This window comes from Leopardus geoffroyi, chromosome A3 (assembly GCF_018350155.1).
Source record: "Leopardus geoffroyi isolate Oge1 chromosome A3, O.geoffroyi_Oge1_pat1.0, whole genome shotgun sequence".
Lineage (NCBI taxonomy): Eukaryota > Metazoa > Chordata > Mammalia > Carnivora > Felidae > Leopardus > Leopardus geoffroyi.
The window spans coordinates 38,852,394-38,871,385 of NC_059336.1; the positions used below are offsets into that span (position 1 = coordinate 38,852,394).

General features: G+C 43.8%; 1 protein-coding gene across 1 annotated transcript in view; it reads left to right on the forward strand.

Moving 5' to 3' along the window:
- Positions 1-18,992, forward strand: part of ISM1 (isthmin 1) — a 74,607-nt gene that overhangs the window by 39,749 nt on the left and 15,866 nt on the right. The window contains exons 2-3 of the mRNA XM_045445326.1: positions 7,238-7,477; positions 16,423-16,687. Coding sequence (XP_045301282.1) covers positions 7,238-7,477; positions 16,423-16,687 — 505 coding nt within the window. The remainder of the gene's footprint in view (positions 1-7,237; positions 7,478-16,422; positions 16,688-18,992) is intronic.

Genomic DNA, 18,992 nt, shown 5'->3' on the forward strand with positions numbered 1-18,992 from the left:
TATCTCTAGCCATTTCCCCTCTGCCAGGAATTGGCATTTTCATGGTTGCTGTAAAATAAAGCTGTTGATATTCTCTCTGTTCCTGCTGGTTGATATTCTCTCTGTTCCTGTTCCAGGAATTGGCATTTTCATGGTTGCTGTAAAATAAAGCTGTTGATATTCTCTCTGTTCCTGCTGGCTGAAGGTGCGTGATTGCCATCACACACTGAACAGAGAGAGAACAGAGGGTGGCCAGCCCTGTCCTCCATATATTCACCAGTGCAGGGTTCTCCCCATGGGTCCTGGTTACTTCTTAACAGTAGTTCACAGGACAAGCCTCCATCACCCCCTGCTGCCATGGCTATAATGGTCTCTGTGCTTATCTTCCTGAGCCCTACGAGCAAGTGCACCCCCCTGAGATAGCCGATTTTACTGCCTGAAACTCATTTTGTTTATTCTGGTTTTCTCTTCCTAGAAGCGCCTGCTCTCCGATCATGTGTAAAGATAATCAGGGTGCCCTTTCATTCTTTCATCTCCCCAAACAGGGAAATTTTGCTCTTCCCTTTGAAATACCACCAATGGCATTCTTGAACTTATTTTTAGATGCGTGGAAGTGTTCCAGACAAAAATCGATGCCTAGCACAGATAAAGCTCTGAGTGTGTTTATCGTGGGTAGAAGAAAAACGGAGTGTTTTAATGTGAAAGGAGAATGGCCATATGCCTGGGTGCAGCATGGCTTCCTTTAATCTGGAAAAAGGAAACAAGCATTGTCGATAATAATATGCAGATGTCCAGCCCCAAATGAGGACATATTGCTAATTAGCTATATTGTTAGTATGTTTTAAGGAGAGAGGCTGCAGTGACATTAATTATAATCTCTGTTGTTTGTTGTTCAAAGTCTATGAGACCAAAAGCATTGCTAATAATATCTTCTTTAATATCTTCAATAGAAGATTCCTAGATTGTTTTTTTTTTCTTTAGAATCCCACATAAAAGCCCCATTAGGGGTAATGAGGCCTGTAGCCTGAGCCTAATTAAAATGAAATCTAACTAGGCCCATAGCCATCATTATCATCAACTAGTACTTATTGGGTGCCCCCTGAGCTCGTGGAATTGGAGGGTGTGGGCTTCGCGATTGCAGATATATTTGTTCATTGCCCTCCAGAAATTTGCCATCCCGTCTGCCTCCAAGAAGTCTGCCTGGTTGTGTTAATCTGGGAATAGTTACCACAGCCTTTTAAAAAATAAATAAATAATAAATAAATGAATAAATAAGGCACTAAAACTCTCTTAGCCAGCCACCAGTTTGTGCCTCTTCTGGAGGTTCTGGAAATGGTCAGATAAGCCCTTTTATTCACATACCAGCCTTTGGTGGGTGTTTGCAGAATAGGGCAGGTGGCTATTTGCAGATTGGGACAATGATGCTTAGCATGCTTTTTCCAAAGGTGGACCCACTGCTCATTTCCACACCTTGATTGCCCCCCCTTGAGCTTACCACCCTATCCTCTCCAAAGAACCTCTCCCTCTACCTGTGCCAAATGTCCAGCTGGAAACTCTAAACATTGTGACCACTTTGACCTTGATGTGGCTGTGGCAACCCACCTTGGTCACAAGGATGGCCAGAATGAGCAGCTCTGGCCAGGCAGTGGCTGGAAACAGTGGTTGGGCCAGTGATGTCCCGGGAAGAAAGGACACAAATGAGAAAGTGTCTGGGCTTAGCATCTTAGAAACTGTCCCCAATCTACCGATGAGAAACTTTTTTCTTCTCTGTTCATCTTTCCCAGGGGCACTGAGGATCATCTGCTAAGAGCAGGGAGGAGGGAGGAGATCCCAGAACCACATAGCTTTAGAAGCCTCCAAATGACCCAGAAAATGCCACCAGGGAAGCGGTGGCCTGGTGGAAAAGTCACAACATGACCTGAGCCGAAGTCAGATGCTCAACCGACTGAGCCACCCAGGCGCCCCAGAGAGGACACTATTAACCACTAAAAGCTTCCTCATTTTCTGCCACATCAAAGTATCCCAAACTCACCTATACTTCCTGGCCCAAACTCTGGAATCAGCCATTTGCCCAAGGAGCTCTTGTTTCTTATATTGAGGACAAACTCCTTAAAATTTAATGATAAGACTTTAGGACAAATTGAAGGAAATATTACATTACACAGTGAGTAATACGTTTGAGAAATTTAATATATAGATGCTGAGACAATGAGCAGATTCTATAAATGTGTGGAGAAGGGTACGGATGGCAGATTTGGAATAGGCTATTAGGAAAGTTAGCTGGTATCAGTAGCCTGGCTGCCACTGTGAAGTTCACCATGATGACTCACTAAATGCCCTGTTGGTACCTCTATCAGCTGGGAATGGTGTTCAGTTGCACAGAACAGAGTGCCCAACTTCGAGTCACTTAACTGAACTGGGCTGTTCCCTTCTCATTGGTAGTCACAGCTCTAAAATTAGAGTCACAACAGGGAACGTTGTTACCGGTGCTGCAGCATTGTCAATGTCAACATTAATGCTCGTGGTAGTGGTAAAAGAAGTTCAGAGGCCACCAATACAGGACTGGTATGATGGCTCTACCATGCCTTCAGGGACCCAGGCCCCCCTATCTTTCCATTCAGCCACCTTAATTATTTTTTTTAATATAATTTATTGTCAAATTGACTAACATACAGTGTATACAGTGTAGTCTTGGTTTTGGGGGGTAGATTCCTGTGGTTCATCGCTCACATATAACACCCAGTGCTCATCCCAATGAGTGCCCTCATCAATGCCCATCACCCATTTTCCCCTCTCCCCCACCTCCTATCAACCCTCAGTTTGTTCTCTGTATCCAAGAATCTCTTGTGGTTTGCCTTCCTCCTTCTCTGTTTATAACTATTTTTTCCCCTTCCCTTCCACCATGGTCTTCTGTTAAGTTTCTCAAGTTCCACATGTGGGTGAAAACATATGATATCTGTCTTCTCCGACTGACTTATTTCACTTAGCATACTACTTTCCAGTTCCATCCACATTGCTGCAAATGGCATGATCTCATTCTTTCTCATTGCCAAGTAGTGTTCCATTGTATATATAAACCACATCTTCTTTATCCATTCATCAGTTGATGGACATTTAGGCTCTTTTCATAACTTGGCTATTGTTGAAAGCCCATTCAGCCACCTTTAGAGACTAGCCTTCGACTTCATGCCTGCCAGCAGCCTCATTTTACTCAAAGCACTTGTGTCCACATTCTGGGCAAGAGAAAGGAGAAGAGAGAAAAGCAAATGGTAAACTGACTGCCTCCCACTCAGCAGTCTCATCCAGCACCTTCCACTTACACCTCATTGGGTAGAACTGTATCACACAGTTACTTCTAGCGGATGCTGGGAAATGTAGTTTTATCCAGGAACATTGCTGCCTGAAACAAATACTGAAAAAAACCCATATATTTATAGATATAGATACAGATATAGACACAGATATAGATATAGATATAGATATAGATATAGATGATGTAGATATAGGTAGATAGAATTAGGCAAATTGCAATATTTGCCACAATACTGCTCTCTGAGGCAAAATACATGGCTCCCATTTTATTATTTTATCAGTGTTAACATTTTATGATTACTTTGTTTTCTATTTTAGGTAAAAATTGTTATAAAATAACAGAGGGACATGAGCTATGCACAAAGATGAGGAATGTCAAGCAGAAGCTATATAATTTGGCCGCTATAGATCACCTGCCTCAGCTTTGAACAGTGAATGTGTATGAACCATCTAATAGCATTAGTTCTTCTGTTCCTCTTTTTATTGGTAATCCCAGCTCTTAAATTACAGTTTCAGAGAGAACAATGCTATTGGAGCGGCAACACTGATTGAAGATCAGCTCAAAGACACATTGTGGGTAAAGAAATATTTTCTCAAACTAAGCAGACCTCTTCATGTCATGTGAGTTTAGGCAAAATGAATCCCGCAGCACCTTGGAAAGTATGGTGACATTTTCCTTTCTCAGTTCCTGGACTGTCCCAAGCTAATACCTTCACAAAAAGGTGTTTGCTTTTCTGAGTAAAACAAACTATTTAATATCTTTATTTTGAGATCCACCCTTCCTGAGAATCTTCACTTTGCTAGAATAACTTAAGGGGACACTCAATGGGTGAGCTCATTGTTATAGATGGCGTGATGGCCATCAATCCAGACCTCTGGTGGAGCCTCTGCAAGGAAGATGTGCAGTGTGCTCCTAAGACAAGAGGAAGAAAAGGCTTTCTCCTACACTGCTGGCAGATCCTGTCTGCTGCCTCCCACCCCAGATGCAAAAATCTAGATTTCCAAAATAATGGCTACTCCCAAATCTTGTTATTGATTGAATAGAGTGGAGTTTCATTTTATAGGAGGTGTTGTAAGACAACCTTCCCCAGGGCTTCCAGTTTCTGGAAATTTGGGAGCTTGCCCATTGCAGGGAGCCAAGGTTTCCAGTTAAATATGTTTTGATAAAGACACAAGGATAATTCAGATATTCAGAGATTGTGATTAGTATTTCTTTATTACTTACAATCTTCCAAATGCTTTACAAACACTGAACTTGTTTGGGGGGTGGGCAGGGGGATCGGGAAAAGATGGAGAAATGCCACAATTGTGTGCAGAACTCAAGCCAAAACATACTCTAGCCCCAATCTATTCCCGGCAGAGGAGCTTGTGGCCTGAGCTGGCCAGCCGATTGCCCTAACTCTAAACTTCTCTTTTTTTCTCATGTGTAGACAACAACCCAACTGAGTTGTCTTAACCATCCTGCTGGGACAGCATGGGACTGTTTTACATGGAGGATCATTGAGCCATAGAATGTTTAATGGGTTTCTTGGTTCGTGGCTAAACCAGGATCACTCTGTGGTGGTGTATCTCCTATCAAGAAAATTCCAGACTCAGAGCAAGAAACCACTCAGATTCAGTCCTTGGTTTTTCAGCCGTCTAAGCAAAATGCCAAACAGCCTTTCCTATCTCTTCCTCTAAAATGTGAGTTTTAGGAGTAGAAAGTGTACTTCATCACAGGGTAAAGGAAAGAGAGCTCCATTTTTAACCCAGTTAAGCAGTATGTCCCAGTAACTACAACGAAGTTAGGGCTGGATTCTCAAGCGATTCCGGAAGCAATTGACAAGCAAATCTTGGTCCCCTCTGAGACTTATACTCACAAATCTGCTGCAAGAAATTCTCCATGAGAATCCAACTGTGTTCCCTAACACTGTTGCAGAAGTTTTAGGGTTGGGGATCCCGGAAGTAGAGCAAGGGAACAATGATAGAGAACTCATATTGAGGGAAGACTTAGCATGCTTCTCTCTCTCTCTCTCTCTCTCTCTCTCTCTCTCCCCTCCCCCCTCTCCCCCCTTCCATCCCTTCCCCTCCCCTCCCCCACCCCCTCTCTCCATGTGCTAGGCTCAGTCTCAGCATAATACATTTGGCCCTCATTGCACTGAGCAATGCTTGGGTATGCCAGGGCAACTCCCTTTGCAAGGATGTGCCAGGAGACAAAAACCATGGCAGAGAGGTGGCTGGAAAGGTGAACAAAGACACAGCCCTTGGCCACATTTCTTGAGCAAAAAGGGAGGGCAAGCAAAAACATGATGAGGAGCAGCCAGCTTCCCCGCTCTGTAACTCTATAACTGCAGGTTTTAAGGAGACAGAAGACAGGCTGTCTCAGAATTGCACTTGGCCTCTTGGAACATTCACAAAGGTGGTCCCTGCACCAGCAAGTTTATTCCTCAGAACTATTCCTGTTTAAAGAGATACAGGAAAAATCCATTCCCTCAGGTTAGCTCTCTAAGAAGATATTTATCTGCTGCATGTGTTCCATCCCCTGGCCATTCTTGACCTTTGGTACTCAGAGTCAGGAGTGTTTTGATACCAGATGTAACCCTTTGGCAGGGTCAAAGGCACTGCGGTGGGGGCAGGGAGTGCGTGTGGAGACAGTGTGCTGGAATATACACTCCAAAACCCCAGAACATGCCCAAGAATAACAAAAGCATTAACCACTGACCCAAACGCTGGTGAAATTCTATCTCTACATCTCCCTTCACCAGTAAACATGAAAATGCCATCCCTGACGGGATGGAGGAAACCTCCAGTGAGAAGTCCAGGGAGAATGAGAGGAGAAGAAGGGCTGGTTTAGGAAAGAAGTCCAACAACTTTTACACCCTTCAATCACTAGAAAAATTTCCCCCAAAAGACAACTAAATAGAGACATTTTTTTACTAGCTGAGAGAAACAACAGACTTGCACTTTTCTTTGCAGAATAAAGGCATTAAATTTCAAAATGCCTTCTTGTCACTTTTCTTTTTCTATCCCTGTCTCTTCCTCCTCATCCCATGCCATCTTCCCTCCCTCACTCCATACCAGCCTCATTGGCCTTCTTTCTGTCTCTCACATGGGCCAAGTTCATCCCCAGCTCAGGACTGTCTTACTTACTGTTTCCTCTTTGAGAATGTTCCTTCCCCAGATTGTTGCAGGTGTTCAAGTCTCACCTTCCCAAGGAGGTTTTCTCCAGAAACCCATCGAATGTTGTCCCTGGCCACTATCATGTTCTTCTTCCTTCTTACCAGTCACCACCCTCTGATCTGATCTGTCATAGTAGTTGTACACATTAAAAGAATAGGGCCTATGTCTTGGTCATGGCTCTATCTCCTGTGCTTAACATGTGGTTGACCCTTGTTGACTGGATGGATGGATACATGGTTGCATGGATGGATAGGATGGGGAAACGCATAGGGATGGGTGGAGAGATGGATCGATGGATGGATCAATGGATGGATATATTCAATGATTTGACTCAAGTATTTTATCCAGTTTAGTCGGATCTTTTGTTGCATGGCCTGCACGGACGAAATGAGCTCTGGACACTGGCGCTATAACTAATGCCAGAGTGGTTAATTAATTGAAGCTGTGAGAAAGAAACCATAATTTGATTGCAGTTCTGAATGAATACCTCTTCCCTTCAAAATAGCACTTTTGTGTTGATGTGCTTTAATGGAATATATAGTCCATAACTCATTAGCCCTCAGAAAATTCCCAGGTAGCAGCCTGGGAAATGTTTCTTGATGATTTGGCGTTTTGAAGATGGAGTAAATAAACCAGAGGGAATGAAAATGAGTTGGAAATGCCATCCTGGTTTAATTCCAGCCACTGGAATGGTCTTTGCTCCGGAACTTAATGGACTGTTAAGGCTGGTATTTTTAAATCATGTGCCTCATATTCATTTATTCATTTGCTTGTCTGTTTGTTTTAGAATAACCTCCACGTGGAAACTGACTCTACATCAGAAACCAGCTTTTCTCTCTCCAAAGAAGCACCAGGGGAGCATCTGGACCACCAGGCTGCACACCAACCCTTCCCCAGACAGCGATTCCGGCAAGACGCTGGGCACCCTTCCCTACAAAGAGATGGCCCCAGATCCTTTCTCCTTGATCTACCAAACTTTCCAGATCTTTCCAAAGCTGATATAAATGGGCAGAATCCAAATATCCAGGTAATGCTAGAGAGTTGAAAGGTGGAAGAAAATGAAACAATCTGTCTCTTTGTGTCCTGACCTGATTCCAAAGCAACCACTGCCTTACCTCATTTTCCTCCTTAACCCCTAATGAATCCTATTTACGATCATTTTATCTCTATGAGAACAGTGTTGTATTTCATCTGTGTAACACCCTTGATTGTGAGAGGAACCATTATTTCATGAACCACTAAAAAAAAGAAAACACCAATGACTACAATACATCCTGATTTCAGAGCTGTTGAATTGTAAAAGCAAAACAAAATAAGATGCCCTGAAATTGATGAAATATGGTAGCTCTAGAAAAGGGCCCATCTAACACGTGGTTGCACTAGACAAATCATAGTAGGGTTTCAAAAGTACTCAGGAAGGCCCTCTCACAAATGCCTCTTAGCTTGCCTTGGACACCAGCAACCCCCTCAGGAGGTGACAACACTTCAGTTGCTCTAAAATGTAAACGACTGATTTTAAAAAATGGATAAAAGAAAGGGAGGGGAGAACAGAAGTTCCTGGGAGAGAGATGAATCAGTACCGCTAAGATGGGATGGGAAGAAGCTGAAGAGAATGGCAGGTTAGGGAAAAGGGTACCTGGGATTAAAAATAACTCATCTACACTGAAATAGAATGCTTTACAAAGCAAATGTTGATATGATTTGACTCTTCCAACACTCTCATGAAGGAGCTGAAGCACACATCATTTTCCATTATCAATAATGCAACAGGTACTCAGTAAGTTCCTATTTGGTTTGCCCAAGGTCATATGTCTAGTAAACAGTGGTTGCAGCTCAAATGTAGGCTCTTGGGCTCCCAGAAGTACTCACCCTACAAATCCATGTTTCATAGACAAACTCCTAATTTTGAATTTTGCTTGTAATTCCTTCTGTGTCTTCCCAAAGATGGTAGCCATGATAACCAAGGAAGGCTCACCCACCCCTGGCAACCTAGTCCCTGTTGTAGCTCCTGTCCTCATTTGCCTGCTTCCATACTTTTAAGCTTTGTTCTCAATTCTTTTCATTTGGGGGAAGGGCAGCATTTTTGTATTCTTCCTATCTGCTTCAAATTCCAATTAGCTTACATGGCAGAAAGTTCCTGAACTTGACCTCATAGCTCTTGATCCTTAATTAACTAACATTCTGTGCATGACACCACTTTAGATCAGATTTCCTTGGTCAGAGTTGTTTTGCTCATCATACCAGTGTCATAGTGGCTAAGAAATGTCACGGAGAATACACCTCCGTTAGAATGTTGACCAGCCCCTACTGTGTATAAAGTGCTGTGTTAGGTTATGGGAAATTAAGAAATGTAAGACCTTCTCCCTCCAGGAAATGACATGCATATGAAGGTCGCAGCTACCACTTAAGACAGTGCCAAAGGGATCATGGAGACAGAGGCGAGAGAGAAAAAAAATGCTATGTTCCATTATGAACAGGTCTGCATAGATGGGAAGAAATAGGGCAGGATAATGTTGAGGGTCTAGAAGTGAACAATGCTCTGGGGGTAATTCTTTGACAACTCATACACAGAAATCACATCATGCGCCTCTTAACATTTCCAATGAGTCTTCTATTGTTCTAATTGATTAATTAGAAAAACAGGCCTTTTGCTCCACTCCTCTCTCTCTAGGAAGTGGCTGCATGGCTCTCTGCTAAAGAACAGAGGATCTTCTTGAGGGAGGTGCAGATTGGCAAAAAAGGTGCAGACATTTCCTTACTGTTGCTCGACAGTGCTCCCCATCAGGCCTTCCTCTACAGGAAGTGATTTCTTCCTTTTTTATAGAATTTATGATTTCAGGACCAGACTACCTTCACTCCAGGGGAGCTTAGGCCATGCTCCAAACAATTTTAGGTTTGTTGTGGCTCACCTTTTTATTCCCCCAGAGGTGGGAAATGTAGTATAGGGCTTAATGCTGAGGATTGAGCTATTAATGTAATAGATTTAAGAGTTTCTTAGGTAAAGCTACAAGAAAAGACCCAGATGCAGGCGAACTGAAGGCTACAGGGAGAGCATCCTCTCACTGGAAGGTTACTAAGTGCATGGGGCTCTACCTAAGAACCAAATTTGGGGCAACACTTTCAAGTTCCCCCCTCCTTCTCTCCCAGATAAATCCATCAGTCTGGAAATCCCCAGACCTCACTTGGGCCTTTTTAAAACATGAACCTAAATGTCAGGGAAGAATAGTGGTTGAGATCCTTAGACCTGGGGAACCCAGATTACTTTTTCAAAAAGAAGGACAGGGCAACCGCGAAGTGCATGATGGATCTGTGCATGAGGTCAATAGAACACCCAAGGTTACAATTCATTTTAAATCACCCTCAACTGTGTTGTTTGGCTGGATGGGAAGGAGAGAATGCTCTGGAACAGTTCCACTTAGCTTCCTGAGGTGAGGGGCTGCTGGAGTTGGTGGATGTGGAGAGAACTAGAATGAACCAAGGAGCAAAGAATAAATGGAGGTGAGTTATGAAAAGGCCAAACACCAGATTCTGGCAAAGCTTCTGGCACTTTCGTAAAATGCAGCTTCCCTGTGCACTGTCAGAAAGGAATGACAGCAGAGATGGAAATTATTTGTTCTTGTGTCCTCTCAGACCCCAAGCCACCTGTTTACATAGACTTACAACAGGTGGAAAGAAACAATCAGTGCTTTGTTTTCACTCTGTCTTACCACCACCCCAGCTCAAGAGCAAAAAGTTCTCCTCCAGGTGCTGCTTCTGAAAGGGATGCTTTAGAGCACAGAGTGGAAAGAGGCCAGGGCTGCTTTTTCAGGACCTCATACCTTTCTGAGTTGCCCTTTGGACAGCAAAGATCACCGTAACTCCCAAGAACATAGGTCTCCCCAAAGCTGCAAATATCAGGGTTATGGGCAGAATGAATTAAAGATTTAATGGTACTCTAGCCCAGATACGTGTAGAGTCCAAAGCCCATGAAGATTAAGCTACTACCACTTTTCTGTCCACTGCCTGAATGGGCCACTCCACTTCTGCTTTGTGCAATCCCCGTGTCTGTTAGCCTTCCTCAGGCGGTAGAAAGGGGCGAGCAGCCTATGTTTTGTTGATCTGATGACCTGTTGGCCTGACAGAAAAGAAAATTGAGCCGTGTTTCTGGCCTCTTCTTTCTGGAAGACCACAAGGGTCACTCAGAAAGATTTCAAAGAAAGAACGAAGCAGCTGCCATCCCTGAGCGCCCCATCCTAGGTCTGCGTGTGAGTACACTAGCACGCATGCTCACACACACTCTCACACACACAGACACACACAGCGCCATACCCTGCAGCCCCATGCACCACTGCACTTGAGTAAACCAGTGCCCTGGTGGTCCTTTAAAAATGAGGTGCTTTCTAAAAGGGGGTGATGGTTTCTGTGCTGGCAGCCCTTGCCCCTTCCTTAGAGCACCGCCCTTTTGTTGAAATGCACTGGTTTGATGCGAGGTGGTTCAGCCAAGCAGACAGCCCCACTGATCACCCAGGCCATCAAAGCATTTTGTCTCTCTGGGGAGGAGAGTGAAGAAGGTGAAGGGCGCATCAGTGGGTCAGCTTCCGCTGCTAGGGCCCCTGGCCTTGTCTTCCCCCCTCCCCTGGCAACCTGCCCTTCACCCCCACACCTAGCTGTCCTGCTCTGAATCCGGGGAGCTGAACAGGAATGTGATACCCCTCTCTCTGAACAGCCCCCCCCCCCCCCAATCCATCCAGTGTCTGGAAGAGTTTCCCACGCTCCAGGACTAGGGTCTGCTGTCCCTCTTGCCAAATAGCCCACACCTTTGCAAAGTGATATTGCTGAGCCTGTGCAAGCCTGTCACATCCCTCTTGGACCTCTTAACTTTTAGGAAGGGAAATCCTTTAAAAAGCCTGGATTTTTGGAGATTTTTTCACCCCACCTCCACCCCACCCCTCCAAGCCAGGTGGGACTGGTTTAGGGCTGTGGAAGTGAGTGGGAAAAAGAAAAGACAACAATGTACAAATTAGAAAGAAAGAGCCTCAAACTCCTGAACACAATCTCCATATTAAATTTGAAACAATTCTAGAAGTTGGGTTTTGTTAAAAATAAATAAATAAATCATTCATAAAGAAAGGAAATTCCCCCAGGACAAGTTAGACTTGAACTTTAGTATTGTTGGCTGGGTTTTTTGGTCTGCAGCTGATGGTCAGATAGCAAAGACAAAAGTCTCTAAAATAAACTCATTACTAGTCTTACTGCATCACTTCATTACCATAGTAGCTATTCACAAACAAATACTTCTCTTTTCTGGATCAAGCCGAAATTAGTATTAGTTTCAACCAATATACTTATTTCTTTTTTCCAATTGAGGGAGACTTAAAATAGTCACCCAAAGTTCTTTTTTTTTTTTTACTTGCACAGACTTATTTACATGGTCATAGGCCTCTTGAGTGCCACAAGATACAATCAGATGAGTTGGGCAGGGCTACTACTTGTGATTTCCCCGCCTCCTTTTTCTCTAAAATACTTTTGGAATGGCAGGTCTGACTGAGGAAGAAACAAGAAATTCTGTGCCCAAGACATGGGCCCACACAGCTATGTGGACAAGCCTATATTGTTAAGATTCTCATGGGAGCATGTTGTCCAGAACACTGAGCTGCATTGGATCAGGCATCACCCTTGAATCTACCAGGCTTGGTCTCTATGGTTTCATGCAGGTGACTTGACCTCTCTATGCCTCAGTGTCCTTATCTATAAAATGAGGGTGATAATATTACCCATGAGTACCTCTGTAGTACAATACTGAACAAAAGAAGGTTTGTTGTGGGAATTAAATGAGATCATCCACGTGAAGCATTTAACACAGAGACAGGTATATGGTAAGTGTCCCCAAATGGGTAGATTCAGGTTGGTGATGATAGTGGATTAAGATGACAGAGGAAACATGTATAAAATAACTGGGAATCAGGAGCATCTGGGTGGCTCTGTTGGTTAAGTCTGGCTCTTGATTTCAGCCCAGGTCATGATTTCACAGTTTGTGAGATCGAGCCCCACATAGGGCTCTGCACTGACAGCACAGATTCTGCTTGGGTTTCTCTCTCTCCCTCTCTTTCTTCCCCTCCCCCACTTGCATTTTCTCTCTTTCTTTCTCTTTCTCTCTCTCTCTGAAAATAAATAGATAAACTTAAAAAAAAATAACTGGGAATCACAAGAACTAGTTTTGAGACCAGCTCTGCACGTTGCTGTTCCCCTCAGGAACTTGAATTCTCCAATCCAGTTTCTGTGCCTGAAATTCAGATCTAACTAGTGAAGAACAAGCAACAATGTTTGGGCAAGCACACTGCAAACCTCAAAGTACTAACCACAGTTACTGGTAACCACTGGGTTACTATAGTTGTGTTTTGGAGCATCGGTGAGTCTGAGAGGCAGAGATTATATACTTCCTTAGTCCATTTTGTGTTCTTTCTGCTGCATTTGTCATGGAAGGAGGGAGAGCATAATCTGGGACCTAACTCTTCACTGGAGATTATTTCCTTGTCTGGATGCTCTGTGCTCTTGAGGAAATCACTTCACCATACAGGGTTCATTTTCCTGTCTGGGAAATACCAACCCACACCTGCCTAATCACCAGAGGTCTCCAGGCCTAGAGGACTGAGTTAAAAGATTCTAGAAGATTCTCCTGAGTTGAGAGGTCAAAACTTATATAGTCACAGAGTCATTAGTTTATTAACCAATAGACTGAGAAATGTGTTAGTTTCTCTATGAAAAGTGCTTTTCAGAGCAAGTTACTGTAAAGAGTTTGTTTCTAACAAATAACTATCAAGAGAAGGAAAGAAGCTGGTACCACTCCATAGGATCTTATCCTCACTTCCCAATTTTGGACAGAATTCCCCAAATCGACACTTATTTCGGACTTTTTTTTTTTTTTTTTTTTTTTTGGAGCTGACAAGTTCCTGCCAGAAGTTGGACTTGGGTCTTTTAAAAGAGTTCTCTTTCTTGTACTCTCTTGATTCATGGTGTGGAAAAGTACAGAAAAAATAAATATACTAAAGCACATCAATTATGCATATTAAGAAACAGAAAAGATAGTAAGATCTAGCATCTTTTTTGGCTTGGAAATCTGCTATACTCCCATATCTTCAGCCTGTCACATTGATTATTGTTTAAGGCATCTTTATCCACACATTCTTTGATGCTGAAGAACATGTAAATAAGAATGAGAGCAACAGGAAATATAAAACTAATCTCTGCCATCCAAGAAGCCACTGATCATGCTCATTAAGTTTCTTTAATTGGATGCCTATAAAATTTCAGGTTCAAGATTAGATTTCTTCTTCTGATATCAGTATGAGATTTCCACATTATTAACTGCAGGGAAGGGTGGGTTTAAGATTTATGTGTGTTTTTGTTTTTTTTGTTTGTTTTGTTTTGTTTTTAATTCAGTTGGGGCTGTGGCCAGAAACTAAAGGGGAAAAAGAAACCTCTAAGCTGTTAAGATTCAGTCATCGATATGGTTTTTGGAGTAAATTCGTATTTTGCTACTTATTGCCTGGCCAGGCAACAAATCTATTTTGTTTGGACCTGAGCAACAGTTTGGGGGGAAAATCGTATTGACGGTAATAGCTTAAAACATGAAATTGTTTTTATTCCCAGCTTGGAGAAATTGCAGGGCACGTCTGCTTAGGCAATCCCTTCGACTCCAGTCTGAATACAAATGGAATACCAAAACCGTTGGGCACGTTCCCCCTTATCTTCTACCCAGAGACTGATTTCATTACCATAATTGCAGGCTTGCCTGGCTCTTGGCAGCTTCTCCCCTCTGAGACCCTTAATAGCCTTACAGATGATTGTTGCGGCTCAGTCGTTCAGTCTGTAGGCAGAGGGGAACGAGACTGCAGAAGAGAAAGGTTATGTCTCTGAAGGCTCAACATTGCCCTGTCACTACCTGGCTCAGTTCTGCACCACCCAGCTGTGCATTCCAGGGGCACCTGTCCTCCCAGGGCTGCATGTGGGTCCCAGTCACTCTCCAGCAACCAGCCTTTGCAACAAACAGCAGTGATATAAGATGTATGAGGTATTCCTGTTCTTCTCTTCCCTTTTTTCCTTTCTGGAAGACTACTAAACATTCCATAATTATTTATTAATATGCAAGAGATGCTTACCAGGCTGGAGATGATGGTGGCATGGAATAAAGCCAATGATGCCCTTCTAGGTATCCCACACCAGAAAAAGATTCACTTGGCTTCCTGTAGCCCGAGGATACTCTGGGACTGATGGTCATACCCTTGACCTTGTGTCTGGACCACACAAGGCCATAGCCCAGGCCTACCATAGGCTGGGCAACCTCCTTGGAATGTCAAAGTGAGTAGAATTCAAACCTCCCCATTCCTAGTACACAAGGAAGGGGCTGTTTGTCTCAGAGATGGGCACACCCTGGTGCAATTTGGCAGAGCATCCCAGCAACTCTCTCAGATGTCGAGTTAGGGCAAAACTGGAAACGCATCTGCCCAGTACATCTTGCGCTGATTACTCGGAGCACATGTTTCTGATTCATTTGCACACAACTCATCCAGGGGGTGTTGCAAGGGCTATGTGATGGCCAAAGGAACCCAATGAGTCTTTTATTATATTTTTTTAAACAAGTTTCTCTACGTTGATTGTCTCTCAGAGCCAAGAAACTGCATTCTTCCAGCCCCGTGACTTCAAAACTAGGCTCTGTACATCCAAGAGCAAGTTCTAACCTTGGCTCTGGGATTATCTGCTCTGACCCTCAGGGTCAGTTGAGGAGTGCACACAGAGTCTGGATGTGGGATGGGTGAAAGTCACAACTGCGGCTCTTGAGGACCTTGTGCTCACACCTCTACACAACCTGTGGCGGCCAGTCCCCACCAGCCTCTGTGGCCTTCTTGCCCCCCTATTTGCATGAGGGGACAGTACTTCTATTACCTTTTGAGAGTCAGTGTCACAAAGTTGTTGAGAGCATGGGCTTTAGGGCTAGACAGTTTGCATCTGCCACTCTCACTGTGTGACCTTCAGCAAGTTGTTAACTTCTCTGCAAAAAGCTAACCTGTTGCTGTCTAGCAACCAAAATTTAACAGCTTGAAGTGATGATCCTGGATTGCCTACGGTCCTGTGGGTTAGGAATTTGAACAGGGCTCAGCGAAAAGAGCTTGTCTCTGGTCCACATGGTATTGACTGTGGTAACCCAACTGGGCTGGAGCATCCAAGATGGCCTTACTCACATGACTGGCGCCCTGGAGCTGGCCATTGGCTGAAGTACCTCAGCTCTCTGCTAAGAGGCCTCTCTCTTCACTATGTGTAAGGCTTCCTTACCTAGTGGTAGGAACATTCCAAGAGAATGAAAATGGAAGTTGCAAGACCTCATGAGGCTTGTCACAGCGTCACTCCTACCATATTCTACTGAACAAAATGAGTCACAAGACTGGGCCAGAATAAAAGGGAGAGGAAATAACCTCCACTTCTTAATACAAAGATGGGATGAATTGCTGAGGCCATCTTTTCAGACAGTCAACCATAGGGACCAATCAGTAGTACCAACTTTATTCGGTTATTATGAGGATTGAATAAATTAATATATGTAGAACATGTAAAACAGTGCCTGGTTACAGATTTAGTACTCAAGAAGTGTTTGGTTTTATTATAATTATTCTTGTGTCACCTTAGAAACACATATAGTACATGTTTGCTTCTTGAATTAAAGACTTCCCAGCAATGTAGTCATCAGAAAATCAGGAACCCTAGTGATGAACTGTCTCCTCACAACCTGAAGCCCATGTACATCAGTTCTGTCTGGTCATGTGGTTCATTTGGGCCATTCCTGGGTGTTTTCCATTCCTTATCACCATGTGGTCTCAGCTTTCCTCTATGAGGGACACAGCCATCATTTCCCTCTACTCTCTTAGACTTTCTTCTGAGGGTACCTAGTTTGGAGACTGTCAACTCCTCATTGACTCTGCCCTGTTCTGAATTCTTCAGGTCACCATAGAGGTGGTGGATGGTCCTGACTCTGAAGCAGATAAAGATCAGCATCCAGAGAATAAGCCCAGCTGGTCAGTCCCGTCCCCTGACTGGAGGGCCTGGTGGCAGAGGTCCTTGTCCCTGACGAGGGCCAACAGCGGGGACCAAGACTATAAGTACGACAGTACCTCAGATGACAGCAACTTCCTCAACCCCCCCAGGGGGTGGGACCGTCCAGCCCCAGGCCACCGGACTTTTGAAACCAAAGACCAGCCAGAATATGGTGAGTTTACCACCCAGCGATCTAAAATTGATGGGGAGAATAAATGAGGATGATGAGGCCTAATGGACACGGAGCCAAGCAAAACCCAGTTTACAGTATGTGGTTTTTGGTCTTCATAAAGACTGTTCCACAGAAGCCCCAAGGAGGCACCAGCAGCCACATTTTTCTGGAAAGCCTATAATTTTTAAATCATACCAATTATCCTAGGAGAGAATTTTTTTTTTTTTTTAGTTATGGATCTTTGACATTCTGCTTTTTTTCCCAAAAAAGTTTTATTTCTAAAAGTGAAGATAGCACCAAATTAACTTCCTTGCATATTTTACTGAAAAATTCATACTAAAAATCAAGTTAGTAAAAAGAGATGTGTCCAGTTGCCTCTGTTTACCAGGCAACCATGTTATGTTTGACATTGGCAGTGGAGCAGCCCTTGGGAATCCACATGAACATGTGCTTCACAGGTTGTCAAAGTAAGGCTCCCCCACGAATAAATGTGAAGACCCCAAGTTGGGATTTCTAGTTTCCCATGTTTTTAGAGTAGGAGAAGTGAGGTAACAAACAACTTACAAATTCAGTGACTTAAATAATAAAAATCATGGTTCACTTGAGTCGGAGTGGGAGACAGTGGGGGAAACTCAGCTCCACTCAGTCATTCAGGGATCCAGGCTTCTTCCATGTTGGAGCTCGGCAAACCATCAGGACCTGAGTTATGCTCCTTGGCTGGCAGCCAAGGGGACAGGGGGAGCCTAGAAAAGGTACCCATGATCTTAACCCCTCAGCCTGGAGATGATACACATCACATCTGCTTAGCACACCACCACACCACATTCTGTTGGTGACACGTAGTCATATGGCCCACATAGATGCAAGGAAAGCTGGGAAACACATCTCATGTGTGCAAAAAGAGGAAATGAAACAGACCTGGCAAGGCTTTGTGGGGAATCAGGCAGTCTGCCTCATGTTATGAGAATATCTGATATCTTACAAATTCACCCATCGTGACAGTGTTCTTGTGGCTTCACCATCCGCAGCCTTAGGAATAAATGCTATACAATGGGGATGATTTGTCTCACACCATTGCCTTCTCACCCTTACCTCCATTTCTCAGTAGGAAGACCAGTTGTATATTGGAGAGTCATTTCTGCTGCTAATAGATGATAGCAGGCAACTTCCAAAGCAGGAAGACCTTTTCTGAAGATCATGCATTGTGTCTGCCACCATGCTAGGCTCTGGGAATCCAAAAGTTAGAAAGACATGGGTCTTCCCTAATGAGGATCTCACCGTCTGTGGATAAGGGAGAAAAGTTAAGTGAGAGAGGAAAACAGTTCCATGGTAGAGATACACATCAAATACTAGAGTAGCAGAAAGAGGACTCCCATATTCTTTCCAGCCAGGAGGCTTCTCAAACCTTCCCCCTTTTCTGGAAGAAGTCCAATTTATCTGTTTCTAAGAGAAAGGACTGGGAATAATCATCAACGTTTTATAGCACTCCCCATGCACCAGTCCCACTTCATGGCATCTCACATATATTAGCTTATTTAATCAGCAATTTGAGGCCGATACCTCATTTTACAGATGGAAAAACTGAAGGCTAGAGAAGTTAAACAATTTGACTTGAAGTGTCAAGACCTAGGATTCATCTCAGGCGGTCCGAGTCCAGCATCTGTTCTCTTAACCATTGTGTTATTCTGCCTCTCTAGGGAATAAAACATAGCACATCCTTTAGGACAATAGAAATGGATGCTTAGATTAGAAGATATAAATGGGGGGAAAAGTCCCATGGTGTTGAGCAAGAGAAACACAGAGGATCCCTGGGTGCCAGTCTGACATGTCACCACTGGTTTTTGGCTTAAGCTGTTTGCTCAGCACATACAGAACATTGTTTCAAAGAATGGAGCTCAGACCCTCCACATCAGAATCCCTTGGTTGCATGTTTAAAAATGCCAATCCTTGGGGCACATGGGTGGCTCAGTTGGTTTGGTGCCTGACTTTGTCTCAGGTCATGATCTCGCCTTTCAGAGTTCAAGCCCCATGTTGGGCTCTGTGCTGACAGCTAGGAGCCTGGGACCTGTTTCAGATTCTGTGTCTTCCCCTCTCTCTCTGCCCCTTCCCTGCTCACACTCTGTCTCTCTCAAAAATACCCATAAAAAAAAAATGAAAATAAAATGCCAATCCTGGTCCCAGCCCCGTCTCTCTCTATACCAACATTCCTCAAAGTGTAAACCCCAAATCGGCTGCATCAACATCACCTGAGACTGTGATGGGAATGCAGATCTTCAGGCCCCAACCCCAGGCCTATTGAATAAGA